Source organism: Staurois parvus, unplaced genomic scaffold, assembly GCF_062004578.1.
Source record: "Staurois parvus isolate SC_StPar_1 unplaced genomic scaffold, SC_StPar_1.0 ptg002314l, whole genome shotgun sequence".
NCBI lineage: Eukaryota > Metazoa > Chordata > Amphibia > Anura > Ranidae > Staurois > Staurois parvus.
The window spans coordinates 20,001-39,900 of record NW_028320110.1 but is presented as its reverse complement, the minus strand read 5'-3'; the positions used below and the strand labels follow the sequence as shown (position 1 = coordinate 39,900).

The 19,900-nt window shown below is 50.0% G+C and overlaps 1 protein-coding gene and 1 long non-coding RNA gene across 2 annotated transcripts; both read left to right on the top strand.

The window, feature by feature from the left end:
* Positions 1 to 712: 712 nt before the first annotated feature.
* On the top strand, positions 713 to 9,849 carry SIGMAR1 (sigma receptor chaperone 1). The gene is made up of 4 exons (XM_089665742.1): positions 713 to 916; positions 2,160 to 2,360; positions 8,688 to 8,780; positions 9,544 to 9,849. Exons 1-4 carry the CDS (start codon positions 766 to 768, stop codon positions 9,771 to 9,773), a joined length of 675 nt encoding a protein of 224 aa, XP_089521868.1. The 5' UTR covers positions 713 to 765; the 3' UTR covers positions 9,774 to 9,849.
* A 579-nt stretch (positions 9,850 to 10,428) lies between these two features.
* On the top strand, positions 10,429 to 18,300 carry LOC149431261 (uncharacterized). Its single transcript, XR_016309342.1, has 2 exons — positions 10,429 to 11,014; positions 11,270 to 18,300. It is a non-coding gene; the product is annotated as an uncharacterized LOC149431261 (long non-coding RNA).
* The last annotated feature ends 1,600 nt before the right edge of the window (positions 18,301 to 19,900 follow it).

Sequence of the window (19,900 nt, the reverse complement as noted above, 5' to 3'; positions counted from 1 at the left end):
TTGGTTGGGTTGATTCAGGTTGGTTGGGTTGGGTCGGGTCAGGTTGGGGCGTATTTGGTTGGGTTGGGTCAGGTTGGGGCGTTTGGTTGGGTTGGGTCAGGTTGGGGCGTGTTTGGTTGGGGCGTGTTTGGTTGGGTTAGTTTGGGTCGTGTTTGGTTGGGTTAGGTTGGGGCGTGTTTGGTTGGGGCGTGTTTGGTTGGGTTAGTTCGGGTCGTGTTTGGTTGGGTTGGGTCAGGTTGTGCCAGGTCGGATGTGAGCCCAGAATTTGGCTGTATTGCTGGGCCTGTGCGGTGCAGATGGAGGACTCCCTGTCCTACAAGTCACCAAGGGGTGGGGCTTGTGACTTCATCCACTTATATGGCCATATAAGGAGATGACATTGTGGCCATATAAGGGTAATGACGTCATGAGTATCCCTGTCCTTTTGTCACGTGCAGGGGGTTCCCGGTCCGCAGCCCAGCCTCTCCATACCGATGAGTCCAGAGTGCGGCTGTCATGTCACGTGGTTCACTGAGCTGCGATCTGGAAGCCCCTCCCCCCATCTGGGCTGTCATTATTCCGCCCACCAGCTAGGCGGGTTGAGCGGTTGGACAGTGTGCTGCAGTTCCTCCATCGCGGCCCAAAGGTGTCGCTGTTCTGCGTCACCTCACCTCCTCTGCCCCGAGATTGGCCGCAGGATCGTCTCCCTATTGGAGGAGTGGGGTGGTGGGCGTGTCCCTGCGGCAGTAGGAAGCGGTTGCACGGTCCGCCCGCTCACTCTCCGCCATGCTGGGCTGCGGCGGGTCGCGGGCGGTCAGGGTCGCTGTGCTGGTGGCGGTGATCGGGGTCCTGCTGGCTGTGATCCGGCAATGGCTGATGAGCAAACCGTACACCTTCTCCCGGGAGGAGATCTCCGCCCTGGCCCGGGAACACGCCGGTAACCACGCCCCCACGGGTCACTCTGCTGTCTGGTCTCATATCTGGGGTGTCTGCTATGGAAGGGAGGGGGCCCCTAGGTGGTTGGAGGAGAAAAGGGCCCCAAGGTGGTTGTTGGGGCAGGCGAGGGCCCCCATGGTGGTTGGAGGAGGAGAAAAGGGCCCCTGGGTTGCTGGAAGGGGGACCCTGGTTGGGAGAAGGAATAAAAGGGCTCCAGAGTAGTCCTGGTTTTGGAGGAGGAAAGGGTCCCCGAGGTGGTTGGAGGAGGAAAGGGTCCCCGGGGTGGTTGGAGGAGGAGGAGAGGGTCCCCGGGGTGGTTGGAGGAGGAGGAGAGGGTCCCCGGGGTGGTTGGAGGAGGAGGAGAGGGTCCCCGGGGTGGTTGGAGGAGGAGGAGAGGGTCCCCGAGGTGGTTGGAGGAGGAGGAGAGGGTCCCCGAGGTGGTAGGAGGAGAGGGTCCCCGAGGTGGTTGGAGGAGGAGGAGAGGGTCCCCGAGGTGGTTGGAGGAGAGGGTCCCCGAGGTGGTTGGAGGAGAGGGTCCCCGGGGTGGTTGGAGGAGGGGGTCCCCGGGGTGGTTGGAGGAGGAGGAGGGGGTCCCCGGGGCGGTTGGAGGAGGAGGGTCCCCGAGGCGGAGAGGAGGGTCCCCGAGGCGGTTTGAGGAGGAGGAGGAGAGGGTCCCCGAGGCGGTTGGAGGAGGTGAGGGGCCCCCGAGGTGGTTGTCTTAGGAGGATGAGAGAGGCCCCGAGGTGGTTGTCTTAGGAGGATGAGAGAGTCCCCAATGTGGGTGTCGGAGGGGGCGAGGGCCCCCCGAGGTGGTTGAAGGACAGGAGGAAAGGGTGAGGCAGTGGTTGGAGGAGCGGGCCCCAGGGTGGAAAGAGGAGGGAGCCCCAAGAATTGTAACATGACAGGAAGGGACCTCCTAGGGTGGTTGGTGGAGGAGCAGAGGGCCCCAGAGTGGACAGCGTGGAGGAAGTGGTAAACCTTGTGGTTATTAGGAGGGGTCCCGTGGTGGTAGCAGAATAAGAGGGGACGTTGGTTGGTTGGTGAGGGGAGAAGGATTCTTGGGTCATGGTTGGAGTAGTTGCTATTGGGGAGGGAGAGAAGGCGGTAAGAGGGGGTGTTGGGGTGGGCTGTAGTGCGGGGGTGTGGTCAGCACAGAAGGGGTACTCAGGTGATGGACATAGCAGGAGGTACTTCCTCTGAGGACTCCCCACCCCCGCTCTGACCCCTCTCTCTCCCTTCCCCAGGTTTGGACTATGAAGTCGCTTTCTCCAAGATCATCATTGAGCTGAGGAAGAAGCACCCCGGGCACATCTTACCGGATGAGGACCTGCAGTGGGTGTTTGTGAACGCCGGAGGGTGGATGGGCTCCATGTGCCTCCTGCACGCCTCCCTCACTGAGTATGTGCTGCTGTTCGGTACAGCCGTGGATACCAGCGGCCACTCAGGTCAGTGATGACAGGATGGAGTGACCTGTACTCTGCGTTCTACATTCTCCTTCATACAGATCACTGATCCAGCGCTGCTTTCTCCTCCACTGTCTGACCAGACACACCGTCCCCTTATACAGCGCCTTGAAAAAGTCTTCACCCCCCCTGAAATGTCCACCATGTTGTCATGTTACAATGTATTTAATTGGGATTTGATGTGATAGACAATAGACACAAAGTGGCACATAATTGTGAAGTGGAAGGAAAATTCGTTTTTTAGAAATAAATCTGTGAAAAGTGTGGCGGCATTTGTATTCAGCCCCCTTTACTCTGATGCCCCTAACTAAAATCTAGTGGAACCAATTGCCTTCAGAAGTCACCTAATTAGCAAATAGAGTCCCCCTGTGTGTCATGTGATCTCAGTATAAATCCAGCTGTTCTGTGAAGCCCTCAGAGGTTTGTTAGAGAACATTAGTGAACAAACAGCATCATGAAGGCCAAGGAGCACACCAGAGAGGTCAGGGATAAAGTTGTGGAGAAATGTAAAGCAGGGTTAGGTTCTAAAAACAACTATCCCAAGCTCTGAACATCTCATGGAGCACTGTTCAATCCGTCATCCGAAAATGGAAAGAGTACGGCACAACTGCCAACCTACCAAGACATGGCCATCCACCTAAACTGACCGGCCGGGCAAGGGGAGCATTCATCAGAGAAGCAGCCAAGAGGCCCATGGGAACTCTGGAGGAGCTGCAGAGATCACAGCTCAGGTGGGGGAATCTGTCCTCAGGACAACTATTAGTCGTCACTCCACAAATCTGGCCTTTATGGAAGAGTGGCAAGAAGAAAGCCATTGTTGGAGGAAAGCCATAAGAAGTCCCGTTTGCAGTTTGTGAGAAGCCATGTGGGGGCACAGCAAACATGTGGAGGAAGGGGCTCTGGTCAGATGAGACCAACATGGGACTTTTTGGCCTGAAAGCAAAACGCTATGTGTGGGGGAAAACTAACACTGCCCATCCCCCTGAACACACCATCCCAACCGTGAAACATGGTGGTGGCAGCATCATGTGGCGGGGATGCTTTTCTTCAGCAGGGACAGGGAAGCTGTCAGAGTTGATGGGAAGATGGATGGAGCCAAATACAGGGCAATCTTAGAAGAAAACCTGTTAGTCTGCAGAAGACTTGAGACCGGGGCGGAGGTTCCCCTTCCAGCAGGACAACGACCCGAAACATCCAGCCAGAGCTACAATGGAATGGTTCAGATCAAAGCATCTTCATGTGTTAGAATGGCCCAGTCACAGTCCAGACCCAAATCCAATGGAGAATCTGTGGTCAGACCTGAAAATTGCTGTTCCCAGACGCTCTCCATCCAATCTGACAGAGCTTGAGGGATTCTGCAAAGAAGAATGGGCAGAAATGTCCCTCTCTAGATGTGCAAAGAGACATCCCCAAAAAGACTTGCAGCCAAAGGGGGTCCTACAAAGTACTGACTCCGGGGGGGCCAAATACAAATGCCGCCACACTTTTCACAGATTTAGTAGTCACAAATGGTGGAAACCATTTCTCATTTTCCTTCCACTTTACAATGATGTGTCACTTTGTGTCCATCACATCCAATCCCAATAAATACATTGTAACATGACAACATGGGGGGGGGGATACATTGTAACATGACAACATGGGGGGGGGATACATTGTAACATGACAACATGGGGGGGGGATACATTGTAACATGACAACATGGGGGGGGGATACATTGTAACATGACAACATGGGGGGGGGATACATTGTAACATGACAACATGGGGGGGGGGATACATTGTAACATGACAACATGGGGGGGGGGGATACATTGTAACATGACAACATGGGGGGGGGGATACATTGTAACATGACAACATGGGGGGGGGGGGATACATTGTAACATGACAACATGGGGGGCATTTCAGGAGGAGGAAGACTTTTTTCAAGGTACAGATCACTGATCCAGCACTGCTTCCTCCTCCATTATCTGACAAACGCACACTGTCACCTTATATACAGATTACACTGCTGAAAAAATGAAAGGAACACTTTGTAATCAGAGTCTAGTATCAGGTCCATGACACTCCTGGGATATGGATCTGGTCAGGTAAGTAGCAGAGGGGGTTGTTCATCAGTTTCAGCCACTTTGGTGTTCATGAAATTAACAACAGGTGCACTAGATGGGCAACAGTGAGATGACCCCCAAAACAGGAATAGTTTTACAGGTGACATTTTTTCCCTCGTTTTGCATTTGGCTAGGGTCAGTGTCACTACTGGTAGCATGAGGTCATACCTGGACCCTACAGAGGTTGCACAGGCAGTCCAACTCCTCCAGGATGGCACATCAATACGTGACATTGCCAGAAGGTTTGCTGTGTCTCCCAGCACAGCCTCAAGAGCATGGAGGAGGTTCCAGGAGACCAGCATGGAGGAGGTTCCAGGAGACCAGCATGGAGGAGGTTCCAGGAGACGAGCATGGAGGAGATTCCAGGAGACAGGCAGTTCCTCTAGGAGAGCTGGACAGGGCTGTAGAAGGTCCTTAACCCATCAGCAGGACCGGTATCTGCTCCTTTGTGCAAGGAGGAACAGGAGGAGCCCTGCCAGAGCCCTACAAAATGACCTCCAGCAGGCCACTGGTGTGAATGTCTCTGACCAAACCATCAGAAACAGACTTCATGAGGGTGGCCTGAGGGCCCAACGTCCTCTAGGGGGCCCTGTGCTCACTGCCCGGCACCATAGAGCTGGATTGGCATTGGCCATTGAACCCCAGAATTGGCAGGTCCACCACTGGCACCCTGTGCTTTTCACAGATGAGAGCAGGTTCCCCCTGAGCACATGTGACAGACGTGAAAGGGTCTGGAGAAGCCGTGGAGAACGTTCTGCTGCCTGTAACATGGTTCAGTATGACCGTTGTGGTGGTGGGTCAGTGATGGTCTGGGGAGGCATCTCCATGGAGGGACACACAGACCTCTACAGGATAGACAATGGCCCCCTGACTGCCATTAGGTATCGGGATGAAATCCTTGGACCCACTGTCAGACCCTACGCTGGAGCAGTGGGTCCCGGGTTCCTCCTGGTGCGGTGGGTCCTGGGTTCCTCCTGGTGCGGTGGGTCCCGGGTCCCTCCTGGTGCGGTGGGTCCCGGGTCCCTCCTGGTGCGGTGGGTCCCGGGTCCCTCCTGGTGCGGTGGGTCCCGGGTCCCTCCTGGTGCGGTGGGTCCCGGGTCCCTCCTGGTGCGGTGGGTCCCGGGTCCCTCCTGGTGCGGGGGGTCCCTCCTGGTTGCGGTGGGTCCCGGGTCCCTCCTGGTGCGGGGGGTCCCGGGTCCCTCCTGGTGCGGGGGGTCCCTCCTGGTTGCGGTGGGTCCCGGGTCCCTCCTGGTTGCGGTGGGTCCCGGGTCCCTCCTGGTTGCGGTGGGTCCCGGGTCCCTCCTGGTTGCGGTGGGTCCCGGGTTCCTCCTGGTTGCGGTGGGTCCCGGGTTCCTCCTGGTTGCGGTGGGTCCCGGGTTCCTCCTGGTTGCGGTGGGTCCCGGGTTCCTCCTGGTTGCGGTGGGTCCCGGGTTCCTCCTGGTGCAGGACAATGCCCGGCCTCATGTGGGGACAGAATGCAGGCAGTTCCTGGAGGATGAAGGAATTGATACCATTGAATGGCCCCCACGCTCCCTTGACCTAAATCCAATAGAACACCTCTGGGATGTCATGTTTCGGTCCATCCGACGCCACCAGGTTGCACCTCAGACTGTCCAGGAGCTCAGTGATGTCCTGGTCCAGATCTGGGAGGAAATCCCCCAGGACACCATCCGTGGTCTCATTAGGAGCCTCCCCCGACGTTGTCAGGCATGCATACAAGCCCGTGGGGGCCACACAGACTACTGAGGACCATTCTGAGTTGCTGCAATGACATTTCAGCACAATGGACTCGCCTGCTGCATCATTTCTTCACTTTGATTTTCGGGGTGTCTGTGAATTCAGTCCTCTGTAGGTCGATCATTTCCATCAAACGATGGGGCGTCCTTACGTTCCTCACCCATCCCCCGTCCATGTCAGTATAGAGATCCAGCAGGAGATTCCTCCCCATTGAGGTCTGATGGGTTCTCCGTGTTCCTTCCATTTCTCTGAGCCGTGTATATTCGGCTCCTATATCCTGTATGGAACACACAACTGTTGCTGTAACTGTTTAAAAATGATTCTCTGGAGTTGAGCTTTAGAGTGGAACTCCAGGATTCTCCCCCCGCCAACACCGCTGTATGACGTCACTGCAGAGTGGACCGCGAGCGACTGCGTTGTGGTATTTTTTTGGTACTTTATTAGGTTCATCAGAACCAATAAAAACTTCTAACACTCAAAAAAACTGAAAGTCTCCTTCCCTCACTGTGCACATTAGTTGCCTATTGATCAGGGAAAGGTCTCTGCAGCTTTGTGTAGATGGTTGTGCTGAACATCCATCTGCAGCCGTGGCATTGGCCCTCTGCCTGTGTGTTCATCCCCTCCCCAACACCTTCCTGCACCGTGTCCGTGTGCTCGCAGTGGTGCCATGTCCTTGCACTTTCACTCTTTGTACAGTAAGTTCAGGGCTGGATCCCTGCTGACTCTGCACTTCTGGGAGAGATTAGGAGATCAGACCAGATAAGGGGACCGGGGCCCTGAGAGTCCAGAGTGTGCGGGGGAGGGATCAACTGCTGTGCCCTCAGCCTGTAATATAGAAGACTGTGAGCATGATGGCAATATATAGAAAGGTGATCACATGGGGAGTCAAGGGGCGTTTCATCTGTTTTGCCTTCACTGGTTCCACAATGTTCAGATACAAATTATCTATCTCCCGTCTGATCGACGTTTATAAACAATGTTACTTTGTATCTCTATCTCCCGTCTGATCGACGTTTATAAACAATGTTACTTTGTATCTCTCCATCTCCCGTCTGATCGACGTTTATAAACAATGTTACTTTGTATCTCTCTATCTCCCATCTGATCGACGTTTATAAACAATGTTACTTTGTATCTCTCCATCTCCCGTCTGATCGATGTTTATAAACAATGTTACTTTGTATCCATCTTCCGTCTGATCGATGTTTATAAACAATGTTACTTTGTATCTCTCTATCTCCCGTCTGATCGATGTTTATAAACAATGTTACTTTGTATCTCTATCTCCCGTCTGATCGATGTTTATAAACAATGTTACTTTGTATCTCTCCATCTTCCGTCTGATCGATGTTTATAAACATTGTTACTTTGTATCTCTCCATCTCCCGTCTGATCGATGTTTATAAACAATGTTACTTTGTATCTCTCTATCTCCCGTCTGATCGATGTTTATAAACAATGTTACTTTGTATCTCTCCATCTTCCGTCTGATCGATGTTTATAAACATTGTTACTTTGTATCTCTCCATCTCCCGTCTGATCGATGTTTATAAACAATGTTACTTTGTATCTCTCTATCTCCCGTCTGATCGATGTTTATAAACAATGTTACTTTGTATCTCTCCATCTCCCGTCTGATCGATGTTTATAAACAATGTTACTTTGTATCCCTCCATCTCCCGTCTGATCGATGTTTATAAACAATGTTACTTTGTATCTCTCCATCTCCCGCCTGATCGATGTTTATAAACAATGTTACTTTGTATCTCTCCATCTCCCGTCTGATCGATGTTTATAAACAATGTTACTTTGTATCTCTCCATCTCCCGTCTGATCGATGTTTATAAACAATGTTACTTTGTATCTCTCCATCTCCCGTCTGATCGATGTTTATAAACAATGTTACTTTGTATCTCTCCATCTCCCGTCTGATCGATGTGTATAAACAATGTTACTTTGTATCTCTCCATCTCCCGTCTGATCGATGTTTATAAACATTGTTACTTTGTATCTCTCGATCTCCCGTCTGATCGATGTTTATAAACAATGTTACTTCGTATCTCTATCTCCCGTCTGATCCATGTTTATAAACAATGTTACTTTGTATCTCTCTATCTCCCATCTGATCGATGTGTATAAACAATGTTGCTTTGTAGCTCTCGTCTCATCGATGTTTATATAAAATGTTATTTTATATCTCTGTATCTCCCTTCTGATCAGTGTTGATAGAGAGATACAAAGTAACATTGTTTATAAACACTGATCAGATGGGAGATGGAGAGATACAATGTTACTTTGTAGCTCTCATCTAATCGATGTTTATATACAATATTATTTTATATCTTTGTCTCCTGTCTAAACAAAGTAACATTCTTAGGATGGGGGGAGGGGGTGAACAGACCAAACTGGTGTAGTTTGTGGAAGTTGGCGTACTCTTTAAACCTGTGTCTTTTGTGTTGCAGGACGTTACTGGGCGGAGATCACGGACACAGTCCTGTCTGGAACATTCCGCCAGTGGAAGGAAGGCACAACGAAGGGTGAAATATTTTATCCCGGTAAGAAGGGCTCTTCCATCCTTTGGGGGGGGGGGGGGGGTGACAGGCACACCTGTGGTAGTGTATGCACAAGGGATCCCATCCATTGGGAATATCATCATGGATCCCTGAACTTGCATACAATGGTATAGATAACAACATCAGTGACACATCATTGTGGACTGCCCAGTGTCCAAAAAAAAAAGGGGGGAGACACGTGCCAAGAGGACTTGCATGACCGGAATGAAAACACATAAAAAAAAAATAAATCTTGGTTAACTAGGGGCAAATGGAGCTGGGCTAAAGTCCTGATGTCCTCATAGGGGGTCACCAAGGTCTTTACCCTGCAGCTGGAGGAATAGGAGGATCCCTCCTGGCTCTGGCAGATGCATCTAATTGGTAGGGAGTCCCCCCCTGTTGGTAGCCCTTCCCCCTCAGCTAAAATCAGAACACAACTGCACAGGGTGACAACACTGCAGTGAAATCACTTCAAGCAAAACAGCGTTGTCACCCTGCTGGAGGAAGTACCTTGTACTAACAGGATGAGCAGATGTTCATATTGTGCCTACTTGCTGATGGGGACCCTATTACTTTGGTTCTGCTTTGTTTTCTCATGTTGGAATAGTGAGGGACCTTTTATATGTAAACTTGATTATCTACATAACACAGAAATGTGTCCTTGGTTTGCCTCGTCTCGTTGTTGATGATGAATGTCTGTATATGTAGTTCATTATGAATATTCAGCCTATACACCGCTCACCCTTTGTGTTTCCTCGCTGTGCAGGAGATACCATCATACACGAGGTGGGGGATGCCACAGCCGTCCAGTGGAGCGCCGGGACGTGGATGGTAGAGTACGGCCGGGGGTTCATCCCCTCCACATTGGGTTTTGCTCTGGCTGACACCTTCTTCAGCACCCAGGACTTCCTCACCTTCTACTACACCGTCAGGATTTACTGCAAGGCGCTGCTACTGGAGGCCAACACCTACCTGTCCGAGGTGGGGTTCTTCTGACCCAGCCGTCCAATCGTCCTCTCCCCTCTGTTAATGGGCCCCCTGCCCACTCCAGCGAATAACCGGTGGACCTCCATCTAGTTTGTTTTTTTTTGTTTTGTTTTGTTTTTTTTCCCCTTAATCTGCTAGAAGATATTTTTATCACATGGGTCATCATGGCCACACAGAGGCTCAATGGGGGTCTTGAGGAGACATATTCTGTCATCTTCTGAAGAGCATCTTCGGTCGTCTTCTGAAGAGCATCTTCGGTCGTCTTCTGAAGAGCATCTTCGGTCGTCTTCTGAAGAGCATCTTCGGTCGTCTTCTGAAGAGCATCTTCGGTCGTCTTCTGAAGAGCATCTTCGGTCGTCTTCTGAAGAGCATCTTCGGTCGTCTTCTGAAGAGCATCTTCGGTCGTCTTCTGAAGAGCATCTTCGGTCGTCTTCTGAAGAGCATCTTCGGTCGTCTTCTGAAGAGCATCTTCGGTCGTCTTCTGAAGAGCATCTTCGGTCGTCTTCTGAAGAGCATCTTCGGTCGTCTTCTGAAGAGCATCTTCGGTCGTCTTCTGAAGAGCATCTTCGGTCGTCTTCTGAAGAGCATCTTCGGTCGTCTTCTGAAGAGCATCTTCGGTCGTCTTCTGAAGAGCATCTTCTGTCGTCTTCTGAAGAGCATCTTCTGTCGTCTTCTGAAGAGCATCTTCTGTCGTCTTCTGAAGAGCATCTTCTGTCGTCTTCTGAAGAGCATCTTCTGTCGTCTTCTGAAGAGCATCTTCTGTCGTCTTCTGAAGAGCATCTTCTGTCGTCTTCTGAAGAGCATCTTCTGTCGTCTTCTGAAGAGCATCTTCTGTCGTCTTCTGAAGAGCATCTTCTGTCGTCTTCTGAAGAGCATCTTCTGTCGTCTTCTGAAGAGCATCTTCTGTCGTCTTCTGAAGAGCATCTTCTGTCGTCTTCTGAAGAGCATCTTCTGTCGTCTTCTGAAGAGCATCTTCTGTCGTCTTCTGAAGAGCATCTTCGGTCGTCTTCTGAAGAGCATCTTCGGTCGTCTTCTGAAGAGCATCTTCGGTCGTCTTCTGAAGAGCATCTTCGGTCGTCTTCTGAAGAGCATCTTCGGTCGTCTTCTGAAGAGCATCTTCGGTCGTCTTCTGAAGAGCATCTTCGGTCGTCTTCTGAAGAGCATCTTCGGTCGTCTTCTGAAGAGGCATCTTCGGTCGTCTTCTGAGGAGGCATCTTCGGTCATGTTCTGAGGAGGCATCTTCTGAGGAGGCATCTTCGGTCATGTTCTGAAGAGCATCTTCTGAGGAGGCATCTTCGGTCATCTGAAGAGCATCTTCTGAGGAGGCATCTTCGGTCATCTGAAGAGCATCTTCTGAGGAGGCATCTTCGGTCATCTGAAGAGCATCTTCTGAGGAGGCATCTTCGGTCATCTGAAGAGCATCTTCTGAGGAGGCATCTTCGGTCATCTGAAGAGCATCTTCTGAGGAGGCATCTTCGGTCATCTGAAGAGCATCTTCTGAGGAGGCATCTTCGGTCATCTGAAGAGCATCTTCTGAGGAGGCATCTTCGGTCATCTTCTGAAGGGCGTCTTCGGTCATCTGAGAGCCGCATGGCCACCAAATGGGAAGAAGCAGGTGCCTTCTAGAGAACAATATGGCCACTCGGAGGAGAAATCGGGCTGCACCCCAGGGGAGAATTTAGGCAGCACTCTGGGAAAAGAACACACTACTGGGGGGGTTGGTCTTGTCATAAAGCCATTTTCTAAGCTCACCTTCTTAGGGACGATACGTGGTGAATTCCTTCACCTTCAGCCTTAATGGGTCAGCTGGCCACACACTATGCAATCACATTGTACAGTTTGCTTCATACACATTAAATCTCTGCGTTTTGTCCTTTGACATGACTACTTTCACAGTTGGGAATTAGATTGTAGCTTAATGGTCTTGTTCAGTTTTAAAGAGACCCTGTCAATCCGGAGGATTCCCCCCAAACCCTTCCTGACCAGGCCATTTTTTGCATTACGGCGCTGCATTACTTTGACTGACAATTGCGCGGTCATGCAACGCCGCACCCAAATGAAATTTACGCCTTTTTTTTTTTTCCACAAATTTACCCTTTTTTCGGTGGTATTTGATCGTCTGGGGCTTTTTGGGTTTTTTTGCGCTATGAGCATAAAAAGACCGACAATTTGGAGAAAAAAAACAATATTTTGGACTTTTTACTATTAAACATGTCCAGTAAAAAAAAATGGTAAAAATTAAATTTCGTCATAAATTTAGGCCAAAACGTATCTGCTCCGTGTCTTCGCTAAAAAAAAAATCCCAATACGTGTAAATAAATTGGTTTACATGAAAGTTACAGCGTTTACAGATGGCGGTATAGATACTGGGATTTGTTTTTTTTCCTACTAGTAAGGACAGTGATCAGCGACTTTTAGTGGGACTGTGGCGGACATTCTGACACTGAGGGGGAACTAACTTGGTGTCACTAACATCCCCAGTGACACCAATACAGTGATCGATGCTAAAAGAAACAGCAATGACACTGTACTAATGGCACTGGGCAGGAAAGGATTAATGTGAGGGGCGATCAAAGGGTTAACTGTGTGCTGGGAATTTTACACTAGGGGGCGTGTGCTTCACTGTAAGCACACTGATCAGGATGGCTGTGCTGTGCAGTGTGCCCGAGCTGACACAGAGGAAGATTGTTTGTAAACAAAACAGTTTTCCTGCCTGTTGGTAATCACCGGGCGGGATCCAGTGATTGACATCCGCGAATGGCGGCGCGGCTAGGGCTCGCGCGCACCCCCTACCTGGAAATGCGAAATCACGTGTGTATATATATGTGTGTGTGTGTGTATATGTATGTATATGTGTGATTTTGCGCACCCGTGTAGCAGTATATCTGGTATATGGCGGCAGAGAAGCGGTTGAAGCCCACAACTCCATTACGCTCCTCCTTGCAGCTCTCCCCAGCCGCTATTCCTTCCGTCGCGGTCAATGCAAATCACCCCATGTTGGAGCTCACCGGGTTTCATGACCTTACCTTTTGCTATGGGGACGTGTTGTGGCCAAGTGAAGGGCCTTTAGGACCCGAGCATTGCATCCTAGGGAGGAGGTCACGTGCTTCATGGCCTTCCCCTATTGGTGCTGGGCAATGGTGCACCGAAATAAAAATTCGGATGCCGACACCAAAAATTCAGCATGCATGTGGCCAAAATGTCAGCATATGTGGGTGGGGAGGCTCCAATTTTTTTTTCTTTTCTTTTCTTTTCATGTAAAAAAAATTTGTTTTCCTTTTTTTTTTTTTTTTTTTTTTTTAAGCTTATGATTGTATTGCTGTTATATATGGGACCAATAGTCCCCTATTTGATAGCATATGAGTGACAGGCCCTCTTTGGAGGGGGTGGGGGGCAGTGCGTGTAAGGAGGGGAGCAGTGTATACAGAGAGGCTGACTGTGGACAAAAAGAAAACCAGGGAAAGAGATCCACTGGCAAAGTGGTTCTAATGAGAACAACCGTGGTTGAAATGAAAAACCAATTTTATTACAAAATGCTAAAAGTGAAACAAATAAATGGAAATAGTCCGACACCCTCACCATACCCAGACAATAAAACCGGAACAATAAATAAAAGAAAGTAGCCCATGCTACACGATCCCGGCACCACACGATCCCGGCACCACACGATCCCGGCACCACACGATCCCGGCACCACAAGCGTGCAGCTGGAGAATAAGAGACCAATAGAGTAGACCTGAGAAGATGGTGAAAAGTGACAGGTGGAAAAAGAACACAAAAATTGTATAATTGTGCTTATTATACAATTTTTGTATACCGAGGATACCACTTTTTGTTTTTCAGTCGGTGAGTCGGTGAATATCACTTGTCCTGGAGTTCCCCTGTTTTAGGGACTCTAGTCCTTAGATTTATACTTAACAAATTTTCCTGATGAGGCATCCCAGTTTTTATTCATTCTGTTACATCCCTCGCCGGTGCCGGTTTTTTAAATGCAATTGCCTGCCTTTTTTTTTTTTTTTTTCTCCTGCACTACAGCTCACAGAATTAGCTGTCACTTTCCCCAGAGCTAAATGAAACATTGTTTCTTGTAGGGGTGGGGGGGGGGAGTGACAGCTAATTCTGTCAGTATTCTGTAGTTCTCTGCAGTACACACAGTCTCCTGTATCGGCTAAATGTTTCCTATCGGCAAAATGCTGATAGGGCTCTTTTCGGTCGATGTATTTCAGTGCATCCCTAGTCCCGGGACAGTGTTCTGGCTGAACGATTGGCTGTTAGAACCAAGCATTGCATTATAGGAGACCGCATGTTTCATGACATCATCCCTTGGTCATGGGACAGCATCCCAACCAGTTTACTGACCATTGGACCCACACACTGCATCATAGGAGGAGATCACGTGCTCCATGACATCCCCCCCATTGGTCATGTGACAGTGTTCTGGCTGAGCGATTGGCTGTTAGAACCAAGCATTGCATTATAGGAGACCCCATGTTTCATGATATCATCCCTTGGTCATGGGACAGCATCCCAACCAGCTTACTGACCATTGGACCCAAACACTGCATCATAGGAGGAGATCACGTGCTCCATGACATCCCCCCATTGGTCATGTGACAGTGTTCTGGCTGAACGATTGGCTGTTAGAACCAAGCATTGCATTATAGGAGACCGCATGTTTCATGACATCATCCCTTGGTCATGGGACAGCATCCCAATCAGTTTACTGACCATTGGACCCAAACACTGCATCATAGGAGAAGCTCATGTGCTCCACTACATTCCCCCCCCCATTGGTCATGTGACAGTGTTCTGGCTGAGCAGTTGGCTGCTAGACCCAAGCACTGCATTGTAGGTGGTCACATGCTCCATAACATTGCCCCCTTTTGTCATGTGACCGTGTTAGGATTACGTGATTGGCCACTAGACCCAAGCACTGCCTTGAAGGACAAGGTCATATGCTCATCAATTGCAAGAGTATTATATAATGGGAGTGCTGGGATGGTGAGGCCACATGTTCCATGATGTCATCCCCTTGGTCTTGGGGCAGCATTCCAACCAGTTGACTGACCGTTGGACCCGAGCACTGCATCATGGGAGGAGGACGCATGGTCCATGACATCACCTAGTTGGTCATGTGACAATGTTCCAGCTGAGCGACTTGCCACTAGACTCCAGCGCTGCCTTGAAGGATGAGGTCATATGCTTCTCCGTACTTGGGGTATTGTACGATGGGAGTGCTGGGATGGTGAGGTCACATGTTACACAACATCATTCCATAGAACCCGTGCAGTGCATCATAGGAGGTCATATGGTCCGTGACATCACCCCATTTGACCTGTGACAATGTTTTGGCTTTGTGACTGGTCAGTAGACTCAGGCACTGCCTTGAAGGACGAGGTCATATTCTTCTCCAGAATCGGGTTATTGTGTAGTGGGAGTGCTGTGAATGCAAGGTCACATGTTCCATGACATCATCCCTTTGGTCTTGTGGTAGCATTCCAACCAATTGACTGACCATTGGACCCGAGCACTGCATCGTAAGAGGAGGTCACATGCTCCATGACATCATCCCATTGGACATGTGGCAATGTTTCGGCTGAGTGACTGCTCACCAGACCCGAGCACTGCCTCAAAGGACAAGGTCATATGCGCATCCATTCTCAGGGTATTGTGTAAAGGGAGTGCTAGAATGGTGAGGTCACATGTTCCATGACATCATCCCATTAGTCATGTGGCAATGTTTTGGCTGATTGACTGGTCACTAGATCCGAGCAGTGCCTCAAAGGATGAGGTCCTATACTTCTCCATACCTGGCGTATTGTGTGGTGGGAGTGCTGTGTAAGCAAGGTCACATGACATCACCCCCTTGGTCTTGGGGCAGCATTCTAACCAATTTACTAACCATTGGATCTGAGCACTGCATTATAGGAGAAGGTCACATGCTCCATGATCTCTCCCCATTGGTCATGTGACAATGTTTCGGCTGAGTAACTGGCCACTAGACCCGGGCACTGCCTCGAAGGACGAGGTCATATGCTTCTCCGTACCAGGGGTATTGTGCAGTGGGGGTGCTGGGATGGTGAAATCACATCTTCCATGACATCGTCCTTTGGTCATGGAACAGCATCCCAACCAATTGACCATTGGACCTGAGCATTGCATCATAGGAGGTCACATGACATTACACAGATGGTCATGTGACCATGTTTGGCTGAGCGACCTGCTGCTAGACCCGAGCACTGCCTCGAAGGACAAGGTCATATACGCATCCGTTCTCAGGGTATTGTGCAATGGGAGTGCTAGGATGGTGAGATCACATGTTCCACGACATCATCCCATTGGCCATGTGGCAATGTTTCGGCTGAGTGACTGGTCACTAGACTAGACCCAAGCACTGCCTTGAACAAGGTCATATGCTTCTCCATACATGGGGGTATTGTGCTGTGGGAGAGCTGTGCAAGCAAGGTCACATGTTCCATGACATCATGCCCTTGGTCATGGGACAGCATCCTAACCATTGGACTGACCATTGGTCCCGAGCATTGCATCATAGGAGGAGGTCATGTGGTCTATGGCATCACCCAGTTGTTCATGTGACCGTGTTTCGGCTGAGCGACTTGCCACTAGACCCAAGCACTGCCTCGAAGGACTAGGTCATATGCTTCTCCATACTTGGGGTATTGTGCGTTGGGAGTGCTGGGATGGTGAGGGAACATGTTCTACAACATCATCCCATTGGCCATGTGGCAATGTTTTGTCTGAGTGACTGGTCACTAGACGCGAGCATTGCCTTGAAGGACGAGGTCATATGCTTCTCCATATGTGGGGGTATTGTGTTGTGGGAGTGATGTGTAGGCAAGGTCACATGTTCCATGACATCATCCCTTTGGTCATGGGACAACATCTTAACCATTGGACTGACCATTGGTCCCAAGCACTCCATCATAGGAGGAGGTCACGTGGTCCATGGCATCACCCAGTTGTTCATGTGACAGTGTTTCTGTCGAGTGACTTGCCACTAGACCCAAGTACTGCCTCGAAGAGCGGGGCCATATGCTTTTCCATACTTGGGGGTATTATACGATGGGAGTGCTGCGATGGTGAGGGAACATGTGTCCTGACATCATCTCATTTGATTCGAGCACCGCATCATAGGAGGGGGTCACATGCTCCATGACATCACCTCATTGGTCATGTGACAATGTTTCAGCTGAGTAACTGGCCACTAGACGTGAGCACTGCCTCAAAGGACAAGGTCATATGTTTCTCCATACGCAGGGGGGTGGTATTGTGCAGGGATGGTGAGGTCATCTGTTTCCTGATATCATCCCACTGGACCCGAGCAGTGCATCATGGGAGGTCCCACTGCCTCAAAGGACGAGGTCATATGTTTCTCCATTTCTCTATACTCGGGGGGGGGGGGGGGGGGGATTGTGTGATGAGAGTGTGGGAATGGTGAGGTCATGTGTTTCCTGATATCATCCTACTGGACCCGAGCACTGCATCATGGGAGGTCTCACTGCATCATGGGAGGTCCCACTGCCTCAAAGGACGAGGTCATATGTTTCTCCATACTCGGGGGGGAGGATTGTGTGATGAGAGTGTGGGAAGGGTGAGGTCATGTGTTTCCTGACATCTCATTGGTCCCGAGCACTGCATCATGGGAGGTCTCACTGCCTCAAAGGATCAGGTCATGTGCTTCTCCATACTTGGGAGGTATTGTGCGATGGGATTGTGGGGATGGTGAGGTCATGTGTTGCCTGACATCATCCCATTGGACCCGAGCACTGCATCATGGGAGGTCTCACTTCCTCAGAGGATCAGGTCATATGCTCCCTCGTACTCGGGGTATTGTGCAGTGGGGAGTGCTGTGCAGGTGAGTATAAGTGGGTCAAGGGGTGACAGGGTCTCTTTAAAGCTGTGCAGGCAACTTTGTCCAAAAAAATTATCTTCCAGTCACAAAAAAAAGGAAAATTGGATTGTAAGAAAAGATTGCAACATGTGTGGCCAGGAGCAGATTGTCGTCTTGTACTTTATTTTGTGGTTTCTTGCCTACATACAGGGGTCTTGAGACATTTTTAGGGTCTCTGGCCCAGTCCTGCTGTCCCATCTGGAAATCCTGTAGCCTTTGAGAGACACCACCACTTAAAATGAATGTTTCCGTTTCGGGAGGAGGCTGGTTGAGTTGCCCCTCCGTCTGTGTCCTGTAGATGGGTTCCCAGCTCCGCCCCCTGCTAAAAAAGCAAATCTGGAAATGTTATCTCCGTCAGCGTTGGGTTAAACACAGCGGCATCCTCCAGGGGCTAAAACATTCACATTTTGTAAAGTCGAGCATTCTATTCTGCAGTCGTGATCGGTTGTCGGTCTCCGCGGCTCTGCCCAATGGCGTTGGCTCTGGTGTGTCTTTCTGCTGTTTCTTGATAGGGATGATGGGAACGCAATAGAAATATCATCTGTTTGACAATTTTAGAATAATTCTGTTGATTTTGTTTTTAAACATGATTATTTTTTAATAAAAAATATAAAATTTAAAGAACTTGTGTCTATTTCGAGAAGGAAGTTGGCCCTGATTCTTCATACTCAAGACATGCATGTTGAATTGGACTCCCTCAATACCATTGCATGGCTAAAGCAAGGGTCTCCAAACGTTCTAACCTGAGGGCCAGTCTGCTGTCCTTCAGACTTTTGAGGGGGGATGCCCTGTGGGAGTAAACAATGCCCTATCTTTGTTATTAGAGGGTAAAATAGTTGGTGTCAGTAGGAGGAATAGTGCCCCATCGTTGGTGTCAGTGGGAGGAATAGTGCCCCATCGTTGGTGTCAGTGGGAGGAATAGTGCCCCATCGTTGGTGTCAGTGGGAGGAATAGTGCCCCATCGTTGGTGTCAGTGGGAGGAATAGTGCCCCATCGTTGGTGTCAGTGGGAGGAATAGTGCCCCATCGTTGGTATCAGTGGGAGGAATAGTGTCTCATCGTTGGTGTCAGTGGAAGGAATAGTGCCCCATCATTGGTGTCAGTGGGAGGAATAGTGCCCCATCATTGGTATCAGTGGGAGGAATAGTGTCCCATCGTTGGTATCAGTGGGAGGAATAGTGTCTCATCATTGGTGTCAGTGGAAGGAATAGTGTCCCATCATTGGTGTCAGTGGAAGGAATAGTGTCCCATCGTTGGTATCAGTGGGAGGAATAGTGTCTCATCATTGGTGTCAGTGGAAGGAATAGTGTCCCATCATTGGTGTCAGTGGAAGGAATAGTGTCCCATCATTGGTGTCAGTGGGAGGAATAGTGTCCCATCATTGGTATCAGTGGGAGGAATAGTGTCCCATCATTGGTATCAGTGGGAGGAATAGTGTCTCATCATTGGTGTCAGTGGGAGGAATAGTGCCCCATCATTGGTATCAGTGGGAGGAATAGTGCCTCATCATTGGTGTCAGTGGAAGGAATAGTGTCCCATCATTGGTGTCAGTGGAAGGAATAGTGCCCCATCACTGGTATCAGTGGGAGGAATAGTGCCCCATCACTGGTGTCAGTGGGAGGAATAGTGCCCCATCACTGGTGTCAGTGGGAGGAATAGTGCCCCATCATTGGTGTCAGTGGGAGGAATAGTGTCCCATCATTGGTATCAGTGGGAGGAATAGTGCCCCATCACTGGTGTCAGTGGGAGGAATAGTGCCCCATCATTGGTATCAGTGGGAGGAATAGTGTCCCATCATTGGTATCAGTGGGAGGAATAGTGTCCCATCATTGGTGTCAGTGGGAGGAATAGTGCCCCATCATTGGTATCAGTGGGAGGAATAGTGTCCCATCATTGGTGTCAGTGGGAGGAATAGTGCCCCATCATTGGTATCAGTGGGAGGAACAGTGCCCCATCATTGGTGTCAGTGGGAGGAATAGTGCCCCATCATTGGTGTCAGTGGGAGGAACAGTGCCCCATCATTGGTGTCAGTGGGAGGAACAGTGCCCCATCATTGATATCAGTGGGAGGAATAGTGCCCCATCATTGGTATCAGTGGGAGGAACAGTGCCCCATCATTGGTATCAGTGGGAGGAACAGTGCCCCATCATTGGTGTCAGTGGGAGGAATAGTGCCCCATCATTGGTATCAGTGGGAGGAATAGAGCCCCATCATTGGTATCAGTG